The following is a 20,945-nucleotide window of genomic DNA, read 5'->3' on the forward strand; positions in this document are numbered from 1 at the left end:
GGGACGTGTTGAGTGGGTGGGACCCACGCATGAGTCTGTGTCTGAGAATAAACCGTGTGCCTTTCCAGCGGTGGTTGGCTCCTGCGGCCCCGGCGTCCTCACTTGCCACCAGTGCACCAGCAGTGAAATGAGCAAAGAAACCCTAGTCTGAGGCCTGGTGGCATTACAGGTTGCTAACCACAAAGTCGGCAGTTCAAAACCACCAGGCGCTCCGTGGAAGAAGCATGAGGCTTTCTGCTCCCAGGAAAAATGCACAGCCTTGGACTGAGTGGTGGTTCTACTCTGCCCTACAGAACAACTAGGAGTTGAAATCGAATCGATGACACTGGTTTTTCAGAACCCCAAAAGCATCCGTGGGAATGCACCAGCTGAAGAACTTGCCTGCTACGTCAAAGGTCAGTGGTTCAAACCCACCGGCCACTCTGCAGGAGAAAGATGTAGCGATCCGCCTCTAAAGATGTGCAGCTTGGAAACCAAACCCCGTCGGGCAGTTCTCTGCCCTGTAAGGTCCAGATGAGTCTGAAGCAACTCAGTGGCTGTCAGTTTGGGTTGGGCTTCGTTTTGCCCACAAAACTAGGAGTGCTTTACCTGCAAGTCTGAGCTGCCTCCACCAATTACCCAGCAGCCTCAGCCCCTCCTCAGCTGCATGCCCCACCTCCCAGCCCCGGCCCCTCCCACACGTCTGCGGAGAGGCGCCAGCTCCCACAGCACCCAGACTTGGGGCAGCATAAAATGGGGGGTCTGAAGCCCTGGGCCCGATACGGGCTCCTGCTTGTGGGCCACCTGCTGGCCCTGGGGCTTGGGGCGGCCGTATTCCAAGCCCTAGAGGGGCCTCCAGCCCGCCAGCTCCAGGCCCAGCTGAGAACTGAGCTGGCCACCTTCCAGGCAGAGTTTGGGGCCTGCCTGCCACCCAACACCCTGGAGGGGCTGCTGGACTCCGTCCTGGCAGCCCAGACTCATGGGGTCTCCAGCCTGGGCAACAGCTCAGAGGCCGAGAACTGGGACCTGCCTTCAGCCCTGCTCTTCACCGCTGGTATCCTCACCACCACGGGTAGGCAGGAGGGGACTCCTGAGGCAAATGCTCCCTGGGGACCCTGATGGTACAGCCCTTCTCCCAACCCCCAAGGACCAGCCAGAGCCCAGGCCCTGTTAGGCCTGACATCACAGCTTGGGCTTCTCAGTCATTGTGCCCCAACTGGTGCCTCCGCTTCAGCTGCCAGGAGGGGTGTGGCCACCCACTCCATCCCCAGGCTGCTTTGGGGGCCCAGGCATGGGGCCCAGGCCCCAGAGGGCTGGAATGAGGCAGGGGCCACATAGGATGGCCTGGAAGTAGCCAGAGAGCACAAGAGAGGCCCTGGTGGCATAGCGGTTAAAGTGCTCAGTTGTGAACCAAAAGGGCAGTGGCTTGAATCCACTTTCGGGAAAACCAGGAAACTTATTTTCCACCGAGGGAGAAACCCTGCAAAGCAACCCTTGGCTGCAGTGGACCAGGGCCTGCCCCAGGTCCTGCCACTCCCCTCCTGCCAGAGCTGGCTCCAGCAGATTCATATCTGCACACCCGGCCTGGCAGACCTCCCAGCATGCCCTGCTCTCCCACTCTTGCACATGCCTTCCCAGTCTCCAGTGCCGCTCTCAGGCTGTCGGCCTTATACCCCTTTACTGCCCTGGCTGACTTCCTGCTTGTCCCTCCCACCAAAAGGCAGGGCCTAGGCACCCTCAAAGGGCACCGGTGACCCCGTTCCAGGGCTCAGCTGCTAGGCCGGGCGTTCAGTTTGAACCGACTAGCTTCTCCGAGCGGCTTCTGTAAAGATTTGTTAACTTTGACAGTTCGACTCTGCCCTACCGGGTCACGGCCCATCAGAAGGGACTCGATGGTGATAGGTTTGGGGTTTGGTGCAGACTCAGATTCCAGCACAAAGCCCAGGCCCCAGGAGGACACCTTTGGGGAATGGATGAACAGGAGGCAGAGCTGAGGCATCTTGCAGTAAGGCAGGATGGCTTTCCTGCTGAGTCTGAAGGAATGCTCTCCTGTAATCCCTTCATTTTCCGGAAAAGGACGCGCAAGCGGCAGCGCAAGGTTTAGTGAGCTGATGGGGATTCCCTGGGGAAGGGGACCAGAGTTGAACTGAACAAAGGGGCGTAGGCTGCACTGGTGTTGTGGCCACCAGAGGGCAGCCTTCAACAGGAGGCGAGGTGGGGTGGAGTGGGTACCTCTTGCAGGCAACCCACTCAAATGCCCACCTCCCCTCCCCTCTTCAGGTTATGGCAATACTGCCCCACTCTCATGGGGTGGCAAAGTCTTCTGTGTGGTCTACGCGGCCCTGGGACTACCGGCCTCGCTGGCAATGGTGGCCGTGCTGCGCCATCACCTGCTCCCGGTGCTCCGCCGCGCCGGGGCCTGGGCAGCGGCATGCTGGCAGCTGGCGCCAGCCCGGGCTGCGTTACTGCAGGCTACTGGGCTGGGCCTGCTGGTGGGTGGCATCTTCATACTGCTGCCAGCGCTGTTGCTATGGCAGCTACAGGGCGACGGTAGCCTGCTGGGCGCAATCTACTTCTGCTTCGACTCGCTCAGCACCGTCGGGTTTGAGGAACTGCTGCCTGGTCGCGGCCGCAACCTGAATCCCGTAATACACCACCTTGGCCAGCTGGCTCTTCTAGGTGAGTCTGGGGAGCTGAGCCTGGACTACAGCTCCCATAAAACATTTGGGGGCTGAAGGCCAGAGGCCAAGGGATCTTGCCCCAGGGCAGTATGGGAGTTGTAGTTGTAAGACCATCTGGACCGCGCCCCCAGGATGCTTGTAGTGTAAGCATCACCTGGAGCCCAGAAGCAGGTGCAGAGTGTTAGCCCGCCCCAAGCCACCCTTCCTCTCCAGGTTACATGCTCCTGGGGCTCCTGGCCATGCTGCTGACCGTGGAGACCTTCGTGGAGCTGCCGCAGGTTCGTGCCCTTGTGGGCTTCTTCATGCCCAGCAGCCCTCCAATCGCCGAGGAGCAAGGTGGCATCGTAGGGCAGGACGAACTGGCTCTGCGCACAGTGTCGTCGCCGGGCACCGCGCCGCCCGCAGGCCCCGCCCCAGAGCGAGCTCCGGCTTGCTGAGAGTTGTCAGCGGCTGCTGGGTTGGCTTCTTTAAGGTGGAGGCGCGGGGGCGGCTGTGCAATGTTCAGCAGGTGGGGGAGCTTCTGGAAACGGAGGCAGGGTCAGCCGTGCAGGCCTTGGGGAATTTTATACCAGTAGAGTAATAAAAGGGGCAACAATTCCAATTGTTTATTGGTCTCTTGAAATGAGCTTCTGGAGGGCGGGTAACACTGTCTCCCTCGTCCCTGAGCCTACGTCCAGTCTCAGAGGGGCAAGGGAACCTCGGAGCCCCGGGAAGGGTCAGAGACAACCTTGTCGGCTTTACGCACCACCCTCCTCCGTGCACTGACCCCCCCGAGTTGCCGAGAGAAAATGTCAGGTGCTGGTGTCTTCGAACTTTATTGTTCCGGGGAACAATATAAAGTGGCCAGGCAGTCCATGACTCAGTCCTCTCCCGGCGCTGGCCGGCCGGGTCCTGCCTTCAAGGAGGGGTCAGCGAGGCCCTCCTGGGGACCCCCAGCCTCCGCACGCGGGCACACACACGCAGACACCCACACGGTCACACGGACAAATAAATAGGACCTGACGGCGTGGCGGGAGGTTCTTCCCACGGCCTCCCTGGAGGGCGACAGCGGCCCGCGGGACCCCCCCCCCGCCCCCCCACCCCCCATCCTCGGGGCCCGGGGCTCAGCTCAGCGCGCAGCGCTCCCGCCGGCTCAGCTGCCGGCTCAGCTTGCGGCGCCGCTGCTCCAGCCCGCGCTCCAGGCGCTCGTCCTCCTCCAGGGCGCTGGGAGAAAACGGGTCCCATCAGGGCCCCGCCCATCCAAGCACTGGGAGGGGAGCGGGGCACCAGCACCCTCCCTCTCCAGCGGCCCGTGCGGCCTGGGCCCCACTCACATCCGCTCCTTGTGATCCAGGTCCCGGACCAGCTCGTCGCGTTGATTCACCAGGGACACCAGCTCCTCCAGCAGGAGCTGCTCCCGGTGCTTCTGCGCGGCCGTTTTCAGACAGTCTGGGAGCCCACGAGGCTGAGTGTCAGGGGGCAGGGGGTGCGCCTCGCTCTCTCCACCACCCACCCCTCCAGCCCTGTGCCCCCTCCTCCACCTTCGATGGCCAGCATGGCACGCAGTTCTCGGCTTAGCAGATCGAACCTCCGCTCCAAGTCCTGCTCCTCGATGCTGGGGTGGGGACGAGAGAGGTGACAGGTTAGGGAAAGGAGTCTGAGTGTTCGAACCCCACCCCGCCTTCCCCCAGTACAATGGGGGTGGGGTGGGGGTGGAAGAGCTCCACCACTGACCCAGCCCCCAGCCAGGTGCTCACACACTCCCCTTCCCATTGGGTGCCAACAGTTATGACCCATTGTGGCCTCTTCTTTTCTAAGTAAACAGTTTTGCAGAAATGTTTGAATGAACATTATCCATCGACAAGTATTAGACAAAAATTACTCTGACCGATGGTCCAGGATGCCAAACTGCCTCCATGCAGGGCAATAAAAGCGATGACGTGGCCCATCATTATGGGCCTCACTCGGGGGACCAGCTGAGGTCTCTCTGGGCCTGCTTCCCTTACTGTAGAGAGGCGGGCCAGACCGGGGACTCGGCTACCTTGTGCTCTGGGTCTGTTTCTCATCAGAAAGAAGAATACCAGTTTCAGAGCCCTGGAGGCTTGGCGGTTACTCTTGGGTTGCTTAACTGCAAGGTCCTTGGGTCAAAACACACCAGCCACTCCGGAAAAGATTTCCGGTCTCAGAAACGCACACAGGGCCTCACTGAGTTTGGTTTGTTTTTTTACTTAAATGGACTAGAAAAAAAAAAAAGATGATGTATTCCTCTTATGAAGTATGTTAGCCAACATCAACAGCATTTACTTAACACTGTTTCATTTTTTGCTTTAAAAAATTAACATTGTTAATATACATTCAAATATAACCAAGGTCATATATCATGCTCCTGACCCAATGACAAAAATCAGGTTTATAAACATAATAAAAGGCAATAATAAAATGGGGGGGAAAAAACCATATGTCAGAACCCACTTAGACGATGGAGTCTTCGGAGCTGGTAGTAACGTGGAGACTCCTTGTAATAAAATGGCTCAACAATTAAAAAAAAATCTAGCCAAAGGATGCCAAGAGGCCTAGGATTTTGCCAGCCCTCATCTAGATGAGTGGTGAGGAGCAGGGCCAGCGTGGGCCTGACCTGTCTTGTGGGCAGGGCCCCGCCCGGCCTGGGAGGGGCCAGCACTCACAGCAGCTGCAGCTGGTCCTGCCTCCGGATGAGCGCATTCTTCTTGTTGACCAGCGTGAACCACTCCTGGATCAGCATCTCCTCCTGCAGCCTGTTGGCACCTGAGCAGGGCGGGGGGAGGGGAGGCCACCAGGTTGGGTACTCGGCCCTGTGCCAGGAGCAGGGCTGGACAGTGGGGCTTGGGGGAGGGCTTGCCCCTTGGTGGCCAGCACCCAAGCGCTGTGGGCATCCAGAAAGCTGGTTCCCTGCTCAGGGCCTCAGCATGCCGAGCTGCCCAATGGGCACGAGGACCCCAGCTGGAGGCCTCCCCTCTCCTCCTCCTGTGAGGTTAGGAGGCACTGCAGGGCTGGGCAGCGCTGGGGGTCCCCGGCCTGCCACACCTGACTCCATGAGGCTCCTCAGCTGTGTCTCCACCTCAGCGGCCCGTCCGTCGATCTGCCGCTGCTCCTGCTCCAGGGCCTGCAGCTCGGCGCAAACGTACTGACTCGTGTCCTGGAACCGCTGCTGCGGGGAGGGGCCGGGGAAAGGTTGGGGTTCATCCCAGGACCCCCCCCCAGGCAGCACCCACACATGCATCCCCACCATCACCTCAGCCCCCTTACCGGCCCGGCCTCCTCCCCTGGGCTTGGCTCTTCTGATGAGGCGCTCCCACCTACAAACAGAGACGTGGCTAAGGTACCCCCACATCACACCCACCCCAGGAATCCCCAGCCCCAGACTGTGAGCAGCCTGAGTTGAGCTGGGCCCCCCCACCCCCGCCCCCATCAAAGCTACTCACCAAGGGATGGCTGCGGGGTGGAAGCTGGAACTGGCTCAGGAGTAGGGCTGGGGCCAGGGCCAGAGCATTCCTGTGGAGGAAGGGGGCTGATGAGGTCCCAGGGAAGGAGCTGTTGGGACCCTCACACACCTAGGGAGGAGGGGGTCTTCACTCCTGGACCCGCCAGCCCAGCTGTACCCAGAGCACCTTCACCCCCCCTTCCAGGAAAGTGCCTCCTGAATCCACCCTCTGGGTCCCATGGGCCTGGGTCACTTCTTCCTCCTTGCCGCCCTTCCCTCCCTCCCCCCTCCCCCCCCCCCCCCCCCCGCACTGTCCAAGGCCTGACAGCCTGGCCTTGCTCTCAGGAGCAGGAGCAAAGGGCTGTAAGGGTCCCACTTTCAGGAGGCTCCTCAGACCACTTGACGCCCGTCATCACCTTGTGTTGGCCAGGACTGTGACCTTAAACAGGCTTGAAGCCTTCCTCAGCCAGCACCCCCACCTCTTGGCCCAAAGGGGGCACCCACCCACTTTCTGGATTCCCACCCTGGGTGGCTGAGACAGGTCACACAACACTCAGGGCTGGCTCAGAGGATGGATGGGCCTGGGAGTTTGCACCCGAAAGGGCTGCACTGGTCCCATTTGTGGGTTATCTTACAGCACCCCCCACCCCAACCTCTGCCCTGGAGAGCCCAAATGTTTGGCCCTCTTTGCTAGCTTCAGGCAGGTCTCAGGAGGAACAGAGCGGACTCAAGGCCTCCCTCCCTCCCACCCCCATGTCCCTCCGAGAGGCAGCCCTGGATGTTTGAGGCTCAGGCCATCTTCTCCCGTCAGGGACAGGGACATCTCCTCACTAGCTGTTGCCAGGCCTTGCCTGCTATCTCCAGCCATAAGCCACAGCTGAGGGGTCTTCCCTGGGGGACACCTCCCCACCCCTCTCCTCAGCCCCCAGCCCAGCTGCCAACGCCTGCTGCCTGCCTAACCCTCCAAACCACACCAGGACACCACCCTCTGGTCACGAGGCCAGACTTTCGGTTCCCTCAACAGCTTCCTCAGTTTGGAGTTGGCCAACTGACCGACACCAGCGTGGCCTTCACGACCCAGCTCGGTCCTGCCTCCTCCCCCAAATGCCCCCACGTCTCTCCATTTCTCCCTCCCGGACCTTCTCATCTGCGGATGCCTCCCCTGGTCCTAGGCCCTCCGGGGTTGCCAATTCCAGCTCCGACCCAGCACATTCTCCCAGACCATGCGCTCAATTACCGTGTGGTAGCTACACAATCTGGTGTCTATCTGGGACTTGAGAGGATTCAGAGTGAAGAGGTGGAGCCCAGTCTTATCAATCAGATCATAGCCAATAAGGTCTCTGTGTGGGTGTGGCCTTCCCCTGAGGAATCTGGGGACTCCTGTTTTTCCTCCTTGGAGGTAGGAGACTTCTCTCTCCTCACTCCCTTAGACTCTCTACTGACAAGGCTGACTCCCTGTGAGACATCCCTGAGGAGAAGCCATATGGACCTACCCTGATACAGCCACGTGGAGACCCCTGCCAGCACTGGGATGCTTACAACGCCACTGGATCCAAAGACTTTCTACCCAATGGCATGTAATTGTCCTGCCCTCAGTGTCACTGTATGTGTTTTGTGGGTCTGAAGAGGACTTTGTAGATTGGTATCGGACATATGGGCTAATATCGGACTTATGGACTTCATCTGGCCTGGGCTGGGATACTTTCTTAATGTACAATTGCCCTTTATATAAAACTTTCTCTTCTACACAGATGAGTTTCTATGGATTTATTTCTCTACGCGGACTGACATACTGCCTAGGTGGTCTGGCGGTACAGAGGCAACTTGAAAGGTCAGCAGTTCCAACCCATGACAGCCCCTCAGGACAAAGTCAGGACAGCCTGTTTCCACTAAGACTGCAGGCTCGAGCAAGACATGTGACTTAGTTGGTAATAACACTGTTACAATTTAAAAATATCCACTTGCAGGCTCTCTCCTGCTCTTTACGTGATGATACACTGTTGTCAAGCCTTCTAAATATTTAGGCCTCGCTTCCTCCCTGCTTTGAACACATTAGTAATCGTCTGTGTACGTCTTTGTAGCCGCCTGGTGCCTCCGGGAACAGTAGCAGCGGTTTGCCTCTCCCCTGTGCCTAGCTGATGTGTCCTTGGTGCAGCTTCGCATTTTCTGTTGAAAACTAGTAGTATGCATGGCGTAACGTAAGCCCCTCTGGGAATAAAAATGTTCTCCCCACCCCCAAACTAAAAGAGGTGCAGGCTTGGAAGCCCACAGGGTGTTTGAACTCTGTCCTGTCGAGTCCCTGGGTCGCTCTGGGTGGGAATGGACTTGCCGGTACAGGACAACAAGGACATGGCGAGTTCACACGCCGGGCACTCGTCATCCACAGCGCCTCAGGTCCAGCACCCTCCCGGGGAGAAAGAACTCATCACCACCCCCACTGGACAGATCAGGAGCCCCAGGGCCAGAGGGCCAAAGGGCCTGGCTGGGGCCACGGCTGTCACATACGAAGTCTGGTCCTGGGCCTGGCCACCGGGTCTCTGTCCTCACACGCAAAACAGGGAGAGATCTCAGCCCTCCAAAACCTAGGGTCTGGGGCCCCCCAAAGGGCCCCCAGGAGAATATGCAGCTTCCCTTTTTCAGACACTCAAAGACACCCCGTGAAGGGCTTCCACAGGGTCTTCAGGGGGAGAGCACACGGAAGGGAAGCCACTGGCCTCAGGTCCCACGGCCGGACAAAGGGTGCTGGGCCCCATAATGGTCGAGACTGGAAGGACTCAGGCTCCTGTCAGCAGGAACGCCCTTTACCTGCCTCGTCATCTCTGCATTGCGCCGGGTAAACAAGTCCGCTGCACAAGACCGCTCTAGGGGGGTGAGAAGCAGGGAGCTTACTCTGAAGATGGAGGTGCACCTGAGCCAAGCCTCGCAATGTTCAATCACCTCACACACATGTGAAAGTTGGGCAGGACACAAGGAAGACTGAAGAAGAATCGCTGAGTCGGAATGACAGTGCTGGCTAAGAATATTGGCCAAACCACGAACTGTCAAAAGGACAAACCAGTCTGTCTTGGGAGAAGTACAGTTTCGAGACAAGGATGGTGAGACTTCATCTCCCCTACTTCAGACGTGTCAGGAGAGACCAGTCCCTGGAGGACACCCGGGACGTAAAGCAGAGGGGCAGCGAGTGGAAGGAGGAAGGCCTGACAAGATGGGCGGACACAGTGGCTACACCAACGGGCTCAAACCTAAGAACAATTGTGAGGACGGCGCAGGACCGGGCAGGTTTTATTGCGATCGGGTCAGAACTAACTGGCTGGCACCTAACACCAACATCTCCCTGAGCCTCAAAGCTCCCACCTGTGAACTGAGATAAGCAAGATTCCTGGAAGGGCCATTCGGAGGAGATGGCAGTGAGGGGTCACGGGGACAGGCTAGACATGCAGAAAGCACTCAGCCCCGGAGCTGGGCAGGTGGTGATAGGAGAGGAGAGAAAGCCTAGCTAGCAGCAAGGGAGCTTACAAACACAGCGCTGATGGAACGCCAAGCTTCCTCCTGCCGGACCCAAATTCCTCTTTCTGTGCCCTCTGGGCAGCCCCTCCTCTAGGAAGCCTTCCTGGGCCACCCAGAAGCACCCTGCCCTTCTCCTGGCACGGGTCCGGCCCCACCCCAGTTTTTTAGTAGCTGACCTCATCCTTCCCCCTGCCCCCAGGTTTTGGGGAGTTCTTTAAGGCAGACAAGCACCACCCCCTGCCCAGACCTCCCACTGCACACACAGGGTGTGGAGGATGGGGTGGCCAAGAAGGATGCGCCCTCTCCAGCCCCAAGAGTCAAATTTCTGCAGTGGGGCAAAAGTCAAGAAGAAAGCTTGGCTTAGCAGGACCTGAAGCTGGGCCTTGGGCCCAAAGGGGTGGAGGAGGGAACCACCTCTTTAAGATTTAAAGAGCCGTGGACACAACTACCTGGGGCTGTTAACTGCCAGGTCAGCAGTTTGAACTCACCAGCTGCCCCACCCCCCAACCCTGGACGAAGCTGAAGCTGCCTGCTCCCGCAGAGTGACAGCCTGGGAAACCCACAGGGGCAGCAGGACTCCCTCCTATACAGTTTCTCTCACATACCAAATCAACCCTGGCCCAAGATCTGCGGGGGGGGGGGAGCGCCCCGGGGCTGGGCAGCACCCCAAACCTCCCATTATCAGAAGGGAAGCAGCTTGGTCTCCAGCATCTGGGGTTAAAGAGCCAGCCAGGGCATTCTAGGGCCACTGTGGAGGGGAACTGAGCAGCCAGCTGGTAGGGGGCATGGGGGATGGTTGGCCCTGGGTTGCTAGCAGGGCCAGAAGAGAACCCCTCTAAAAACAGTATACCGTCTTCTGAGCACCCCCACCCCCGTGCCCAGGGTTCAATCCAGGCCTAGCAGCAGCAGCAGCCCAGCACGCCTCCAGGCCATGCTACCAGGGCGTATGTCTGCCCAAGCGGGCAGCAGGGCGGGAACCCTGCAGCCCTGGGGTCCTGACTGGCGTCTGGACTGTCATCTCCGCCTCCTACACCCTCCTGGCCCCTGCCTCTGCCAGCGCAGGTTCATGCTGGGCGCTGCCCTCAGCGCCTGCCACCACCCTGGGACTCACCACCGAGCCAGCCTCCTGGTCTTCTATGGAGAACGAGTTGCTGTTCCGCCGCCGGGAGCGCCTCTTCTTCAGCAGGTCGGCGTCGCGCACGTGGGAGAAGGAGCCGTGCGCGCGTGGTGGGGGCACCGGCGCGGCCTCCCCGTTCGTGGACGACCGCCGCAGCTTCACCCCGCTGCTGCCCAGTGCCCCGTTGACCAGCCCCCCGGCTGGGGGTGCAGGTGGCCGGGCCCCGGGGCCCTCCGCTGGGCGCACCTCCTGCGAGGCGTCCACGCTGCGGTCCTTGGGGGTCGCCTCGGGGCCTGCCCCGGCCCCGTGGCTCGCCAGCTCCCTGGACCCCTCGGCCCCGTGGCTGCGCAGCCGCTGCGGCAGGTCCCCAGGGTCCAGCTCCTCGGGCAGGCCCACGCGGTAGGTGCCCGCGCCGCCGCCGCCCTCCAGCTGCACCAACCGCAGCTCCTGGCCGGTGCAGAAGGCGCGGATCTGGCACAGATAGGTCATGACGATGAGCTTGTCGGGCACCGAGAGCAGCACCATATCTGCGGGGTCCAACAGCCGCGACACGCCCAGGGCTGCGAAGCCATCGAAGGCCTAAGGGAAGGAGTGGGCCACGGGTCAGCCACACGGTGCCCCGTCCCTGCTGAGAGGGTACGCAGGGCTCTGGTGCCCCCACTTTGCCTTGCCATGCCTTCACCCAGCGGTTGGGGCATTTAATGCCTAGTGGCAGACTGGGGTTCCCTAGCAACGGCACACCCTCTGCTTGGAAAGACCAATTCGGAAGAATGAGCTTTGACAGGAAAACAAAGACGCACAAAATAAAAATCCCTGGACAACCAACAGGGCCGGCCCTGGGGAGGGTGGGTAAGTCGATGATGAGAAAACTGACTATCTGAATCGTCAACCTTCACCTAATTCACAAAGTGAAAACCACCGCGCTGCTGGTGAGTTAATGCCAACTCACAGGGACCCCGGGTGGGGTCAGAGCGAATGGAGGATGTGAAGGATGCAGTTGGAAACCACCAGCGCTCCCTGGGGTTCAGATGGGACTTTCTGTTCCCTGTAAGCATTACAGTCTAAAAACAGTCACCAGGATTCACAAAGTAACAGAGAGAGAGAGAGAATATTAAGATCTATGGATCACAAACAACTCTAAGTCTCAAAGTGAAAAAGGAGTGGAAGTATTGGCCACCGAGCCCTGCCTGCCTGCCTTCCTCTTCCCTCCCTGCATCCTCACCTTTTTGTTGTTCTCTTTGATGTTGAGTGGCCCCAGGGAGGCATAGTCACTGCAGAGAAAGTGCCAATCAGGGTCAGGGGCCTGGCTGGATGCTGCCCCACCCCGCAGACTCCCCACTTCGCTCCCCCCACCCCGACACAGCAGCTCACATCTTGTCCGGGTGGAACCGGTGCAGGATGGCACAGAAAGCCAGCCCATTGCGCCAGGATGTGGTGAAGTTGGTTATTCGAATGCCGCGGTAGCCGGCGGTGACTTCCTGACACCACTCCAGCAGGGACTGGCTAGAGCTGACCAGCGCCGGTGGTCCCTGGGGATGTGAGGGTGGACTCAGGGATTGTGTGCCTGGGCCGTGTGTGTACCCTCGCTGTCCCTTGGGTAGCTCAGGCTTAGCGCCAACAGCCCCAGCTCTGGGGAAAGCAGGGGTGGGCTTTCGGGGACTGCTGGCGGGCGAAGGTGACAGCCCCGGTGCTCTGGCAAAAAGGATACCCAGTTCTAGGAGGATTTGCCAAGGTCCCTAAAAGGGTCAGTGCCTCCCCTGCCCCAAGGCAAGATTAGGAATCACCAGCAGCCACACCTCAGGGTCAGCCCAGAAAACCAGCTTGGGGGAGGGGAGGACCCTAGCTCCATTAGGGTCCAGGGAAGATGGGGTGGGAGAGCCAGGGCCTCCTGAGAGGGGAGGGGGCTCCTTGAAGCAGAGCCCCCACCCCCACCCCAACTCAACCAGGTGGGTCCATGCACAGCCAACACCCGCTCAGCCCCAAGTTAGTGGGAAGCAGCATACTGGACCTCAAGCGGCTCCCGTCCCTACCTGGCTGCCCGGCAGCCTCCTGTCCTCTTCCAGCTCCTCTGGGGAGGTAGCCCCCAAGGGCCTAGGCACCCCAGCCCCTGCCCCACTGGCCACCTGCACTTCCCCCATGCTGACCTCTGCGGGGCTTCCTTCAGCTTCCAGTGCCTTCTTGGCCTCCAGGACCTGAACCTCTGCTTTCCGGGCCTCAGAGAGCCTAGCTTTGTTTTCTGGGGACCCTAAAGCTTCTGCTTCCAGGGTCCCCACAGCCGCGGATTGAGCTTCTGAGAACACCCATGCCCTGGCCTCTACCTGGGCTCTCAAAATGTTGGTCTCTGTCTCTTGGGTCCCTGGACCCTCTGCCTCTGCTTTCTGGGGGGACCCTAAAACCTTGTGATCGGGGACTGGAGTCCTGGGAGCCTGTTTGGCTTCTAGAGTCCCGGATACCCCCGTTTCTGCCTCCTGGACCTCCAAAGTCTCGGCTTTATCCTTCTCAGCATCTGAAACTCTTAGCTCTTGGGTCTCCAAGACTTCCTCACCTGCCGTCACAGTTTTTGTCTCTGGCAATTCTGAGCTCCCTGTCCCTGCCTCCTGGGCCCCCAACAGCTCAGGTTCTGCTACCGCAGCTTCATCCCCTGGAACCCGTGGAACCTCCTCTGCTACCTCCTGGGTCCCCAAGACGTCAGCTTCTGCTGTTCCAGTCTCTATCCCCAGGATCCCTGGACCTCTGACCTCTACTTCTTGGGCCCCCAAAATCTCCAATACTGCGATTCTAGCCTCTGTCCCCGCAACCACTGAATCCCTAGTTGGTATCTCCTGAGCCCCCAATATCTCAGCCTCCGTCCTCCCGGCTTCTGCCCCTGGGGCCCCTGAAGCTTCCATCTCTGTCTCCTGGGACCCCAATATCTCAAAGTGTACTGTCTCAGATTCTATCCTCAGTACTCCTGAAGCCCCCGATACCTCCTGGGTTCCCAGCATCTCAGGGCCTGCTGTCCTAGCATCTGCCCCCAGAACCTCAGAAACACCCCCTCCTATCTTCTGCATCCCTAGTACCTCTGACTCTGCCTTCCCAGCAGGTCCTAGCCCCAGGCCCCTTGATCTCACCCCCTCTGTCTCTTGGGTCCCCAACACCTGCATCCCGGCTGCCCCAGTCGACGCTGTCCCTTGGGCAGCTGCTGGTGGGGTCCCCTGGCTTTGGCTCACCTGGGGCCTGGCGCTCACTGCTCCAACAGAGGGGCCCTGCTCCAGGCCCGTCCCCCCAACACCAGGGGCTCTGCCCTTCACCTCTGTGCCCTTGCACTCCTGGTCTGCAGTGGCTAGGGGCTTCTGAAGCTCACCAGGGTACCCGGAGCACCCCACAGGCCCTGCTAGGGGTGGGCTCAGGCCTAGAGGTGCCTCATCCCTGCTCCTGACCCCCAGCCTTCCCTGAGCACCCCTTGGAGGAGCCTCAGGAGGCCCCCTGAATCTTGCCTCTGCCTTTGCCCCAGTGGCTTCTGGTCCCTTAGTGACCACATGCCTCCCCTGGGACCCCTGCTCAGCTTCAACTGGAGGAGCAAGTGAGCTAACTGCTGCCTCCCCAGCCCCGCCTGCGGGGCTCCTTGGGGCCTCCTCCCTGACTCCCGACCTCCGCTCAGCCTCCACCCCCCTGGCCTCCGGCCTGTCCCCAGAGCCCCCCTTCTCAGCCTTGGGCCTCAACTCTCCCTGAGAGGCGCAGGAGCCTCCCACCTCCAGGCCTGGGCCCAGTTGGCCTCCCTGAGCCTCAGTCCCTTCCTGAGGTCTTGCCCAGATCTGGGGCTCCCCAGGTGAACCCATTCCAGCTGGGGCAGCCCCCGGGGCTTCAGGGGCCTCGTTCTTCTCATGACAGGCTGGGGGCTGGGAGGCATCAGGGTCTTTCCGCAATCGGGGGGCTGGGGTGGGAGTGGCCACATCCTGGCTTGGCTGACTTGAAGACCTGAGGAGAGAGCAAGGCAGGGTGTTGGGGGTGCTCACAGGGCCCTATCTTAGCCCCACCCTCACCCGTCAGATGGCTGGGCCCAGGTAAGGCACAGCTTCCTACAGGTGGGTTGATGACAGCATGGGGTGGACGCCCATGCTCACCTCATCTCCGGTGGGGTTCCCGGGGGCCAGGGGACCTCAGGCCCCACTCGGCCCCCCTTTACAGATGCCTCTGACCCCAGGTTCCGGGAGGCCCTGGTTGGGGGTGCTGCCAGACTCACAGGGGCTGGGCTGGCGTCCTTAGCATGAGAGGGGCTGGCAGCTGGGAAGGAAGGAAGGTGGGAAGTGGATATTGGAGCCTGGGTCCTGAGACTGAGGCCCAGCCCCACCCCACCCCTGATCATTTCCCGCCTGGGCCTCACCTGGCTGCTGGGGCCTGCCTCTGCCCTCCTCCTCTTCCTCACAGAGAGTCTGCAGCTCCCGAGAGGGTTCTGGGATGGGGCAGCGAGGGACAGAGTCAGCCCCAGGGAAGGTCCTGCTGGTCTGACCCACCCCCTGGAGTGCTGGCCTACCTGGAAAGCAGCCTGGCCTTGGGGCACCTGGCCGGCCTAATCACAGACAGGTGCAGAGCGCAGAGCAAAGGAGAACCACGTGGTAGACAGAGACAGAGACAGAGAAAGAGCCTGACCCAGTGCCTGGGCAGGTTGAGGGAGACAGCCACTCCCCAGTCCACTGAGGTGGGGAGGAGAGGGCAGGGCAGGCGGTGAGGACAGAGGTAAGGGCAGAGTGAGGGCGGGTGGAAGGGAGGGCCACAGGCCTGGATTCCATACAGGTCCCTCTGTGGATCCGGCCCTACCTGTTTCAGGTCAGGTAGGGGCCTGGCCCAGACAAGCGCCCACCCAGGGGCGAGAAGGCCAGGGCTCTTAGATGGCTGTGGAAAACTCACACTGAGGGGAATTGGACAAGGACTCGATTCCCTAACTCATAACAGAGGGAAAGCTCGTATTCCACTTCGGTAAGTTAGAGGGCAAGTCCAAGCACATGATTCTGCTTTAATATCGTTCCCACAGATTCTCCCCTCACAGCTGTGCTGCCTCAAAGTGAGCACATGGTCGATTTCTGTTTCCCTGTAGGAGCAGACATGATCCTTTTGACGTGACCCCCTGCCCCCTCCATACCTTCCCCCAATGAAGGTATTCCGTTTCCTCACCTGTGAGCTCAGGGACCTTAATGTAAGTACCACCCACCTCATGATGCAGGTAACTACTGAATATGCATGTCCTATGACTACCTATAAATGTCCCAGGATAGTAAAGACAACGCTCGCTCTTCTCCCAGTTCTGCGTGGTCCATCAAGAGGAGTGGCGGAGTTGAGCATGTTACCACAAAAGGTGTCTGACCCCTTTATTTTACACTCTCTCCTGTCTTCCTTGCCCTCTAAGACTTTACTATAATCGCACCTGCTGGCCCTTCCGTGGTTGGAGACCGGCTTCCTCTGACAGGTGGCCCTGAGACTTCATCCCAAAGGAGTCTGCTCAGGACTCAGGGCCACCACCGGATGAGGGGACAAGTTTGGACAATCAGGCTGCCAGGCAGGCTGGGACTGCCTGGCTGGTAATGAACCCCCCACCCCCACCCAGTCACTCCCCGGGCCTCAAAGTAGGGTCCCACTCACCTGGCTGAGGGGCCCGGGCTCGGGCCTCAGGGGCCCCCGGGCCATTGCCCTCCTCCTCGTCACTCTCCGCAAAGTCCTCCAAGTTGCCCACGTCAGCAGGCTTCACGCTCATGAGGCTCGCCAGACTCTGCATGTCATCGTCCCTGAGGTTAGAGGTCAGAGGTGAGGACTGGGCTAGGGTTGGCGGGAGTGGACTGGGGCCAGGGTGGACTGGGGCACTCACGTGGCTCGGCCTTCCCGCACTAGCACCCCTGAGAGGGTCAGACTCAGCTCGGCTTGCACCACTTTCACCGACTTGGGTTTCAACCGCAGCCGCAGCGGGACCTGGGTGGGCACAGGCCCCCCGTGGTGGGCCAGGTCCACTTCGGCCGTGGCCAGCACCTTCCGCTGTCCTTTGGACTCCTGGAAACCAAGGGGAAGGATTGGGAGGGAGAGTCGGAGTTGCTGCAGGAAGCCTATGACCTGCCTGAGCGCCGCCCCCTACCCTGGCCACTCACATTCTCAATGACAAAGGTCCACTCTTTGGCCTCGTACTGCTCCACGTGAGGGTCCTGGGTGAGGGGACACCGATGAGCGGGGATCTGTCCCGATTTGATTCTTGGGGTGCTGCAGCCCCCTCCCCCTGCACCCCAGCCCTCCAACCTGCTGCTATGGGAAAGCCTCCGGGCCATTCACAAGGAAGGCCGCCCTTCCCCATCATGCTTGGTGTCTCTTGGTGTTTACTTGTAGCCCCCAGGGAGAGTTTGCCCGCCTGCTCACCCTGTAGAGGGTCACCGAGATGTCCACGTTCTCAGGCACCAGCCACACCACGGTGCCCCGGTATGGGTTCTGGATGCCCGGCTGCCAGCTGTGGGCCTACAATGGGCAGACTGAGCCGCCGCACATGATGCCCTTCCCATGTTCTGTGTTCTGCCCCACCTTCCTCCCGACCGCCCTCCAAGACCCTGCTCCCCCTTCCCCCTTGACAAACCCGTTACCATCCCGCACCTTGGAGCAGATGCGCCGGTTCCGCCGAGTCCACACCACCACCAGCTTATCTGGCTGCCTGGGGGGAGGGGGAGCACAGATGGAGGGAGTACTCAGTCAGGCCCCCTAGCCTCCCTACTCCTCCTCTCCCTCCCCTAGTGCTCTTGGGGGGGGGGGTCTTCCTTCTGCCCAGGCCTCCCCTCCCCCAGAGGACTACGGAGGGACTTTATCTCAGGCCACAGGGTACAGGGTGGAGCTGCTGAGTTGGGTGGGGCCCGCAGAAGGGCAAAGGCCCCAGCAGCTAGGGCTGGTGGCAGGCATGAGGGACAGAGACCCTGAGAGACAGACACAGACCCAGGGAGAGACTCAGAGAAAGTCTCTCTGCTCCTCGTGTTGGTGGAGTGGCGCACCCCCAGCCCGATCCAGGTCCTGGGATGCAGCAGGCAGGAGACTGGAGGGGCTGCAGGGTAGCACGCCTATCGGGGGCTTCAAAAAGGACCCGCAATTAGAAAGTTAGCCAAAAGCACATGGAGCTCACACCTGACTCATGCTGGGGTCTCCTGGAGCTGGGGGCGGCTGCCAGTAGGGAGCAAGGGTGTACCGGTGAAGGTGGGGGCAGGGGGTACATTGCCGTAAGAAGAGGAAATAAAGTAGAAGGGATGAAGCCAGGATCAGGGTGGGGGTGGCAGGTGGGCTTATCATTCAACAACTCCCCCCTCCCCAGCCTCAGAACCCAGAGTCCATGCTGCTGCTTAGCTGGGAGGTGATGACAGACAGCCTGGGGCTCAGGGACACCCATGGAGATCACAGAAGTCTTCCAGGAAGAGACATCTAAGCAGAACAGGAACCGGGCACCAAGCAAGAGCAACAGCAAGTCCCAGAACAGGGACCAGCCCAGATCCTGAGCTTGGGTGCCTGGCCAGGACTGAGGGCCCCACTGGTGCCCATGAGAGACGGGCAGCCCCTCACCAGGATGCTCAGGTGGCCCACCTTCTGCCCCCCAGAGACTGAAGCCCCTGAAGAGGCTAAAGCCGAGTGAGGCTGGGGGTCAGGTACAATCACACAGCCCAGCCAGGCACCAGGCCCCCCTCTGCAACCCTGAACTGGGGCCCACGGGCTAGCAAGGGTAGCCATGGGGCCTTCCCCAGAAAGGGGAAGTGTCCAAGGGTTACCAGGGAGGGTGGGGCCTGGCCTGCAGCCTGACTCAGGGAGCTGAGACCTGGGCAGGGGCAGCTTGGAAACCCTGCCTGGCATCGGTGACTCAGCCCCGTTGACCCTGCCCTGTTCTCCCGGACCTGAGTGCCCCAAACCGTACCCCACCCCGCCTCACCCAGGATGCTGAGGCAGAAGCCAGGGTCCAGGTCTCAGGGGACCCTGCACTGTGGGACCCCAGCCAGGCTCTGACCTCGTTGAGTCCTTTCCAAATAGTGACCAATCCCTGGCAGGCCCTGCTTGGGCAAAGGTAGGGATGTAGCAGATGCCAGAGGGACCCCTGGCCTCGAGGTCACTCCCCTCCCCTGGGCCCCTCTGGGCTCTTGCTGGCCAGGCTCTTCCCCTTGGGAGCCTAAATTTAGCCCCGCCAGGCAGGCGGATGAGGCCCCCACAGCTGGGCCCTAATCCTGCTAAGGGAAGCTGACACCAGCAAGCACATATATTTAGGGTGTGACGCAGGGGTGGATGGCAGCCGGCAGGGGCATGTCAGTGGGTCCTATGCAATCTGGGCCAGGCTTGCACCCCACCCCAACCCCCACACATCTGGCCACCTGCCCTCCCTAGGCCCCTTCCGAAAAGACCCACAATGTTCTTGGGCCTCTCGGCCCCTTTAAGCGGCTCCCGCCTCCCTCCTCAACCCTCTGGCACTCAGTTTCCCCTTTTAAGGGCATTTCCAGAGGTTTCCAACCTCAGAGGGCCCTCTCTGGTGGAGAGGGGGGTGTCCTCTGGCTCAACAAGTAAGCCAGGACGGAGGGGGAAGTGAGGCACGCTTGACCTAAGGTGGACAAAAAGTTCGGGAAGCGGCCTGTCCTATCCGATTACCTGCAGATGCCACCCTGAGCTGCTCTGCTGGCTGGGGCCAGCTGCTTCCCTGCAAGGTCTAGGGAAACTAGGGACTGAAGGGGATTCTCAAGACTAGAGGGCCTGCTGGGCCTCAGCCCCCAATCCTGTCAGAGTGCCCCCCACACATACTACGGGCCCCATGAGTTGCAAAAGCATTTTAAATCTTGGCACCTAGGATGCAAGTTGGGGTGAGGATACCCCCTGACCAAAGGCTGGGGCATCGTCCTCTAGCCCCGGCCCACGAAGGTCCCCCATGCTTCTCCCCCCACCACCACCACACACACCTACTCACCATTTCTTGGTGCACTCCACCACGAGCTCGTGGTAACAGGCCACAAAGTGGAACTTGGCGGCCCGCTTGCCCACCCGCTGCAGACGCTTCCACACTGAGGTCATGGTCCCCCACTACCCGCTCCTCAATCCCAAGGCTCTTGCTGGCCCGCGCTCGCTGGCCCGGCCAGGGTCCCCATTGCCCCCGGGTCTGCTCTCCGAGCTGCCGGCCCGTTCGTGTGGAAGTGTCGAGGCTGGAGCCGCCGGGGGGTCTGCGGAGCCGCGGGGGTCCGGTAGGGCGCGCGTCGGACCGCGAGAGCGCAGAGCGGGCGAGCGCGCCGTTTCCTGGAGCCGCACCCCCGACGGAAGGCGGGCGGGGCGCCGGCGGGGCGGGGGCCGGCCGCGGGCGGGGGCGGGGCGCCACGGCTTCCGGGGCCTCTGGCTCCGACCGGGAGTTGGGGGTGAGGTTGAGGGCGCTGGGGCGCTTTGGGGGCACCGCACGGAGAGAGGCTGCCAGCACCTGGTGCCGCCCTTCTCGAGCTGCCCTGGGAGGTCCCAACTACGGGAGGGCCCTCTTTCAAGGCTGGCGGAACAGACCCAGAAAGGGGAAGGGACTTGCCCAGGGCCACAAAGCGAATCTGCGCCGGAGCTGGAGCTCACTTTCCTGAACTCTGAGGTCACATCCCTACTGCCATCACGCATCTTAGCCAGAGCAGGAAGGAGCAGAGATTGGGACCTGGGTAGCTTTCCCCATCTGTCAGATTCTGTCCACCACAGCAGGGCCAGCTGTGTCCGTTCAAAAGGCATGCGCCCTGCCATCGAGCAGATGCTGCACTTAGCGACCCTCTAGGTCAAGGAGTCCGGGGCAAGATTTTCTGAGACTTAGTAACTTTTTTTCTTATTATTAACTCTTTAGAGTGCAAAGCCCTTTCTCTCCCAGAGAGAGGGCTAGTGGTTTTGAACTGTTAACCTTGAGGATCGCAGCGCAACGTGCAACCAGGACGCCACCCGGGGAGGCCTGTGTTGTTTGCAGAGTCCTTGAGATGATGAAGGCAAAACCTCGGGAAGAATTTTGTGTTGGGCCTGACAGATTTTGTGAAGGGCAATAAACGGAATCCGTTATCAAGGGCAGGAAAGCGTGTGTGAGCCTGCTTGTTTACATTTCCTCCCCTGGGAAGCCAGCCCGGAGCTGTGAGCCACCAGCAGTCATCAGCCAGCCGTTTCACACCTGGATCACAGTCCTTATCTCCCGGAAGGTAATGAGTGCTCAGGCCTCAGGCCGAGTTAGGGAACTCCCGGCCACCGCGTCATTGGG

At 60.5% G+C, this 20,945-nt stretch overlaps 2 protein-coding genes across 7 annotated transcripts; one reads left to right on the top strand and one right to left on the bottom strand.

Moving 5' to 3' along the window:
* Positions 1-654: 654 nt before the first annotated feature.
* Positions 655-3,247, top strand: KCNK7 (potassium two pore domain channel subfamily K member 7). Its single transcript, XM_075545414.1, has 3 exons — positions 655-1,051; positions 2,260-2,658; positions 2,874-3,247. Exons 1-3 carry the CDS (start codon positions 733-735, stop codon positions 3,095-3,097), a joined length of 942 nt encoding a protein of 313 aa, XP_075401529.1. The 5' UTR covers positions 655-732; the 3' UTR covers positions 3,098-3,247.
* A 4-nt stretch (positions 3,248-3,251) lies between these two features.
* EHBP1L1 (EH domain binding protein 1 like 1) lies at positions 3,252-20,010 on the bottom strand. 6 transcript variants are annotated; one of them, XM_075545411.1, is made up of 19 exons: positions 19,653-20,010; positions 17,327-17,384; positions 17,099-17,194; positions 16,837-16,890; positions 16,563-16,741; positions 16,340-16,482; positions 15,087-15,155; positions 14,827-14,986; positions 12,868-14,680; positions 12,095-12,252; positions 11,946-11,994; positions 10,718-11,302; positions 6,101-6,170; positions 5,925-5,974; positions 5,703-5,826; positions 5,324-5,423; positions 4,181-4,254; positions 3,974-4,088; positions 3,252-3,863 (listed from the first exon to the last, which is right to left on the bottom strand). In XM_075545411.1, the coding sequence occupies exons 1-19, from the start codon at positions 19,754-19,756 to the stop codon at positions 3,764-3,766; spliced, it is 4,101 nt and encodes a 1,366-aa protein (XP_075401526.1). In that variant the 5' UTR covers positions 19,757-20,010; the 3' UTR covers positions 3,252-3,763. The 6 variants fall into 6 exon arrangements, with proteins under 6 accessions (XP_075401526.1, XP_075401524.1, XP_075401523.1 ...); XM_075545409.1 differs by having other exon boundaries at positions 5,703-5,823; positions 12,754-14,680; XM_075545408.1 differs by having other exon boundaries at positions 12,754-14,680.
* Positions 20,011-20,945: the final 935 nt, after the last annotated feature.

Source organism: Tenrec ecaudatus, chromosome 4, assembly GCF_050624435.1.
Source record: "Tenrec ecaudatus isolate mTenEca1 chromosome 4, mTenEca1.hap1, whole genome shotgun sequence".
Classification (NCBI taxonomy): Eukaryota; Metazoa; Chordata; class Mammalia; order Afrosoricida; family Tenrecidae; genus Tenrec; species Tenrec ecaudatus.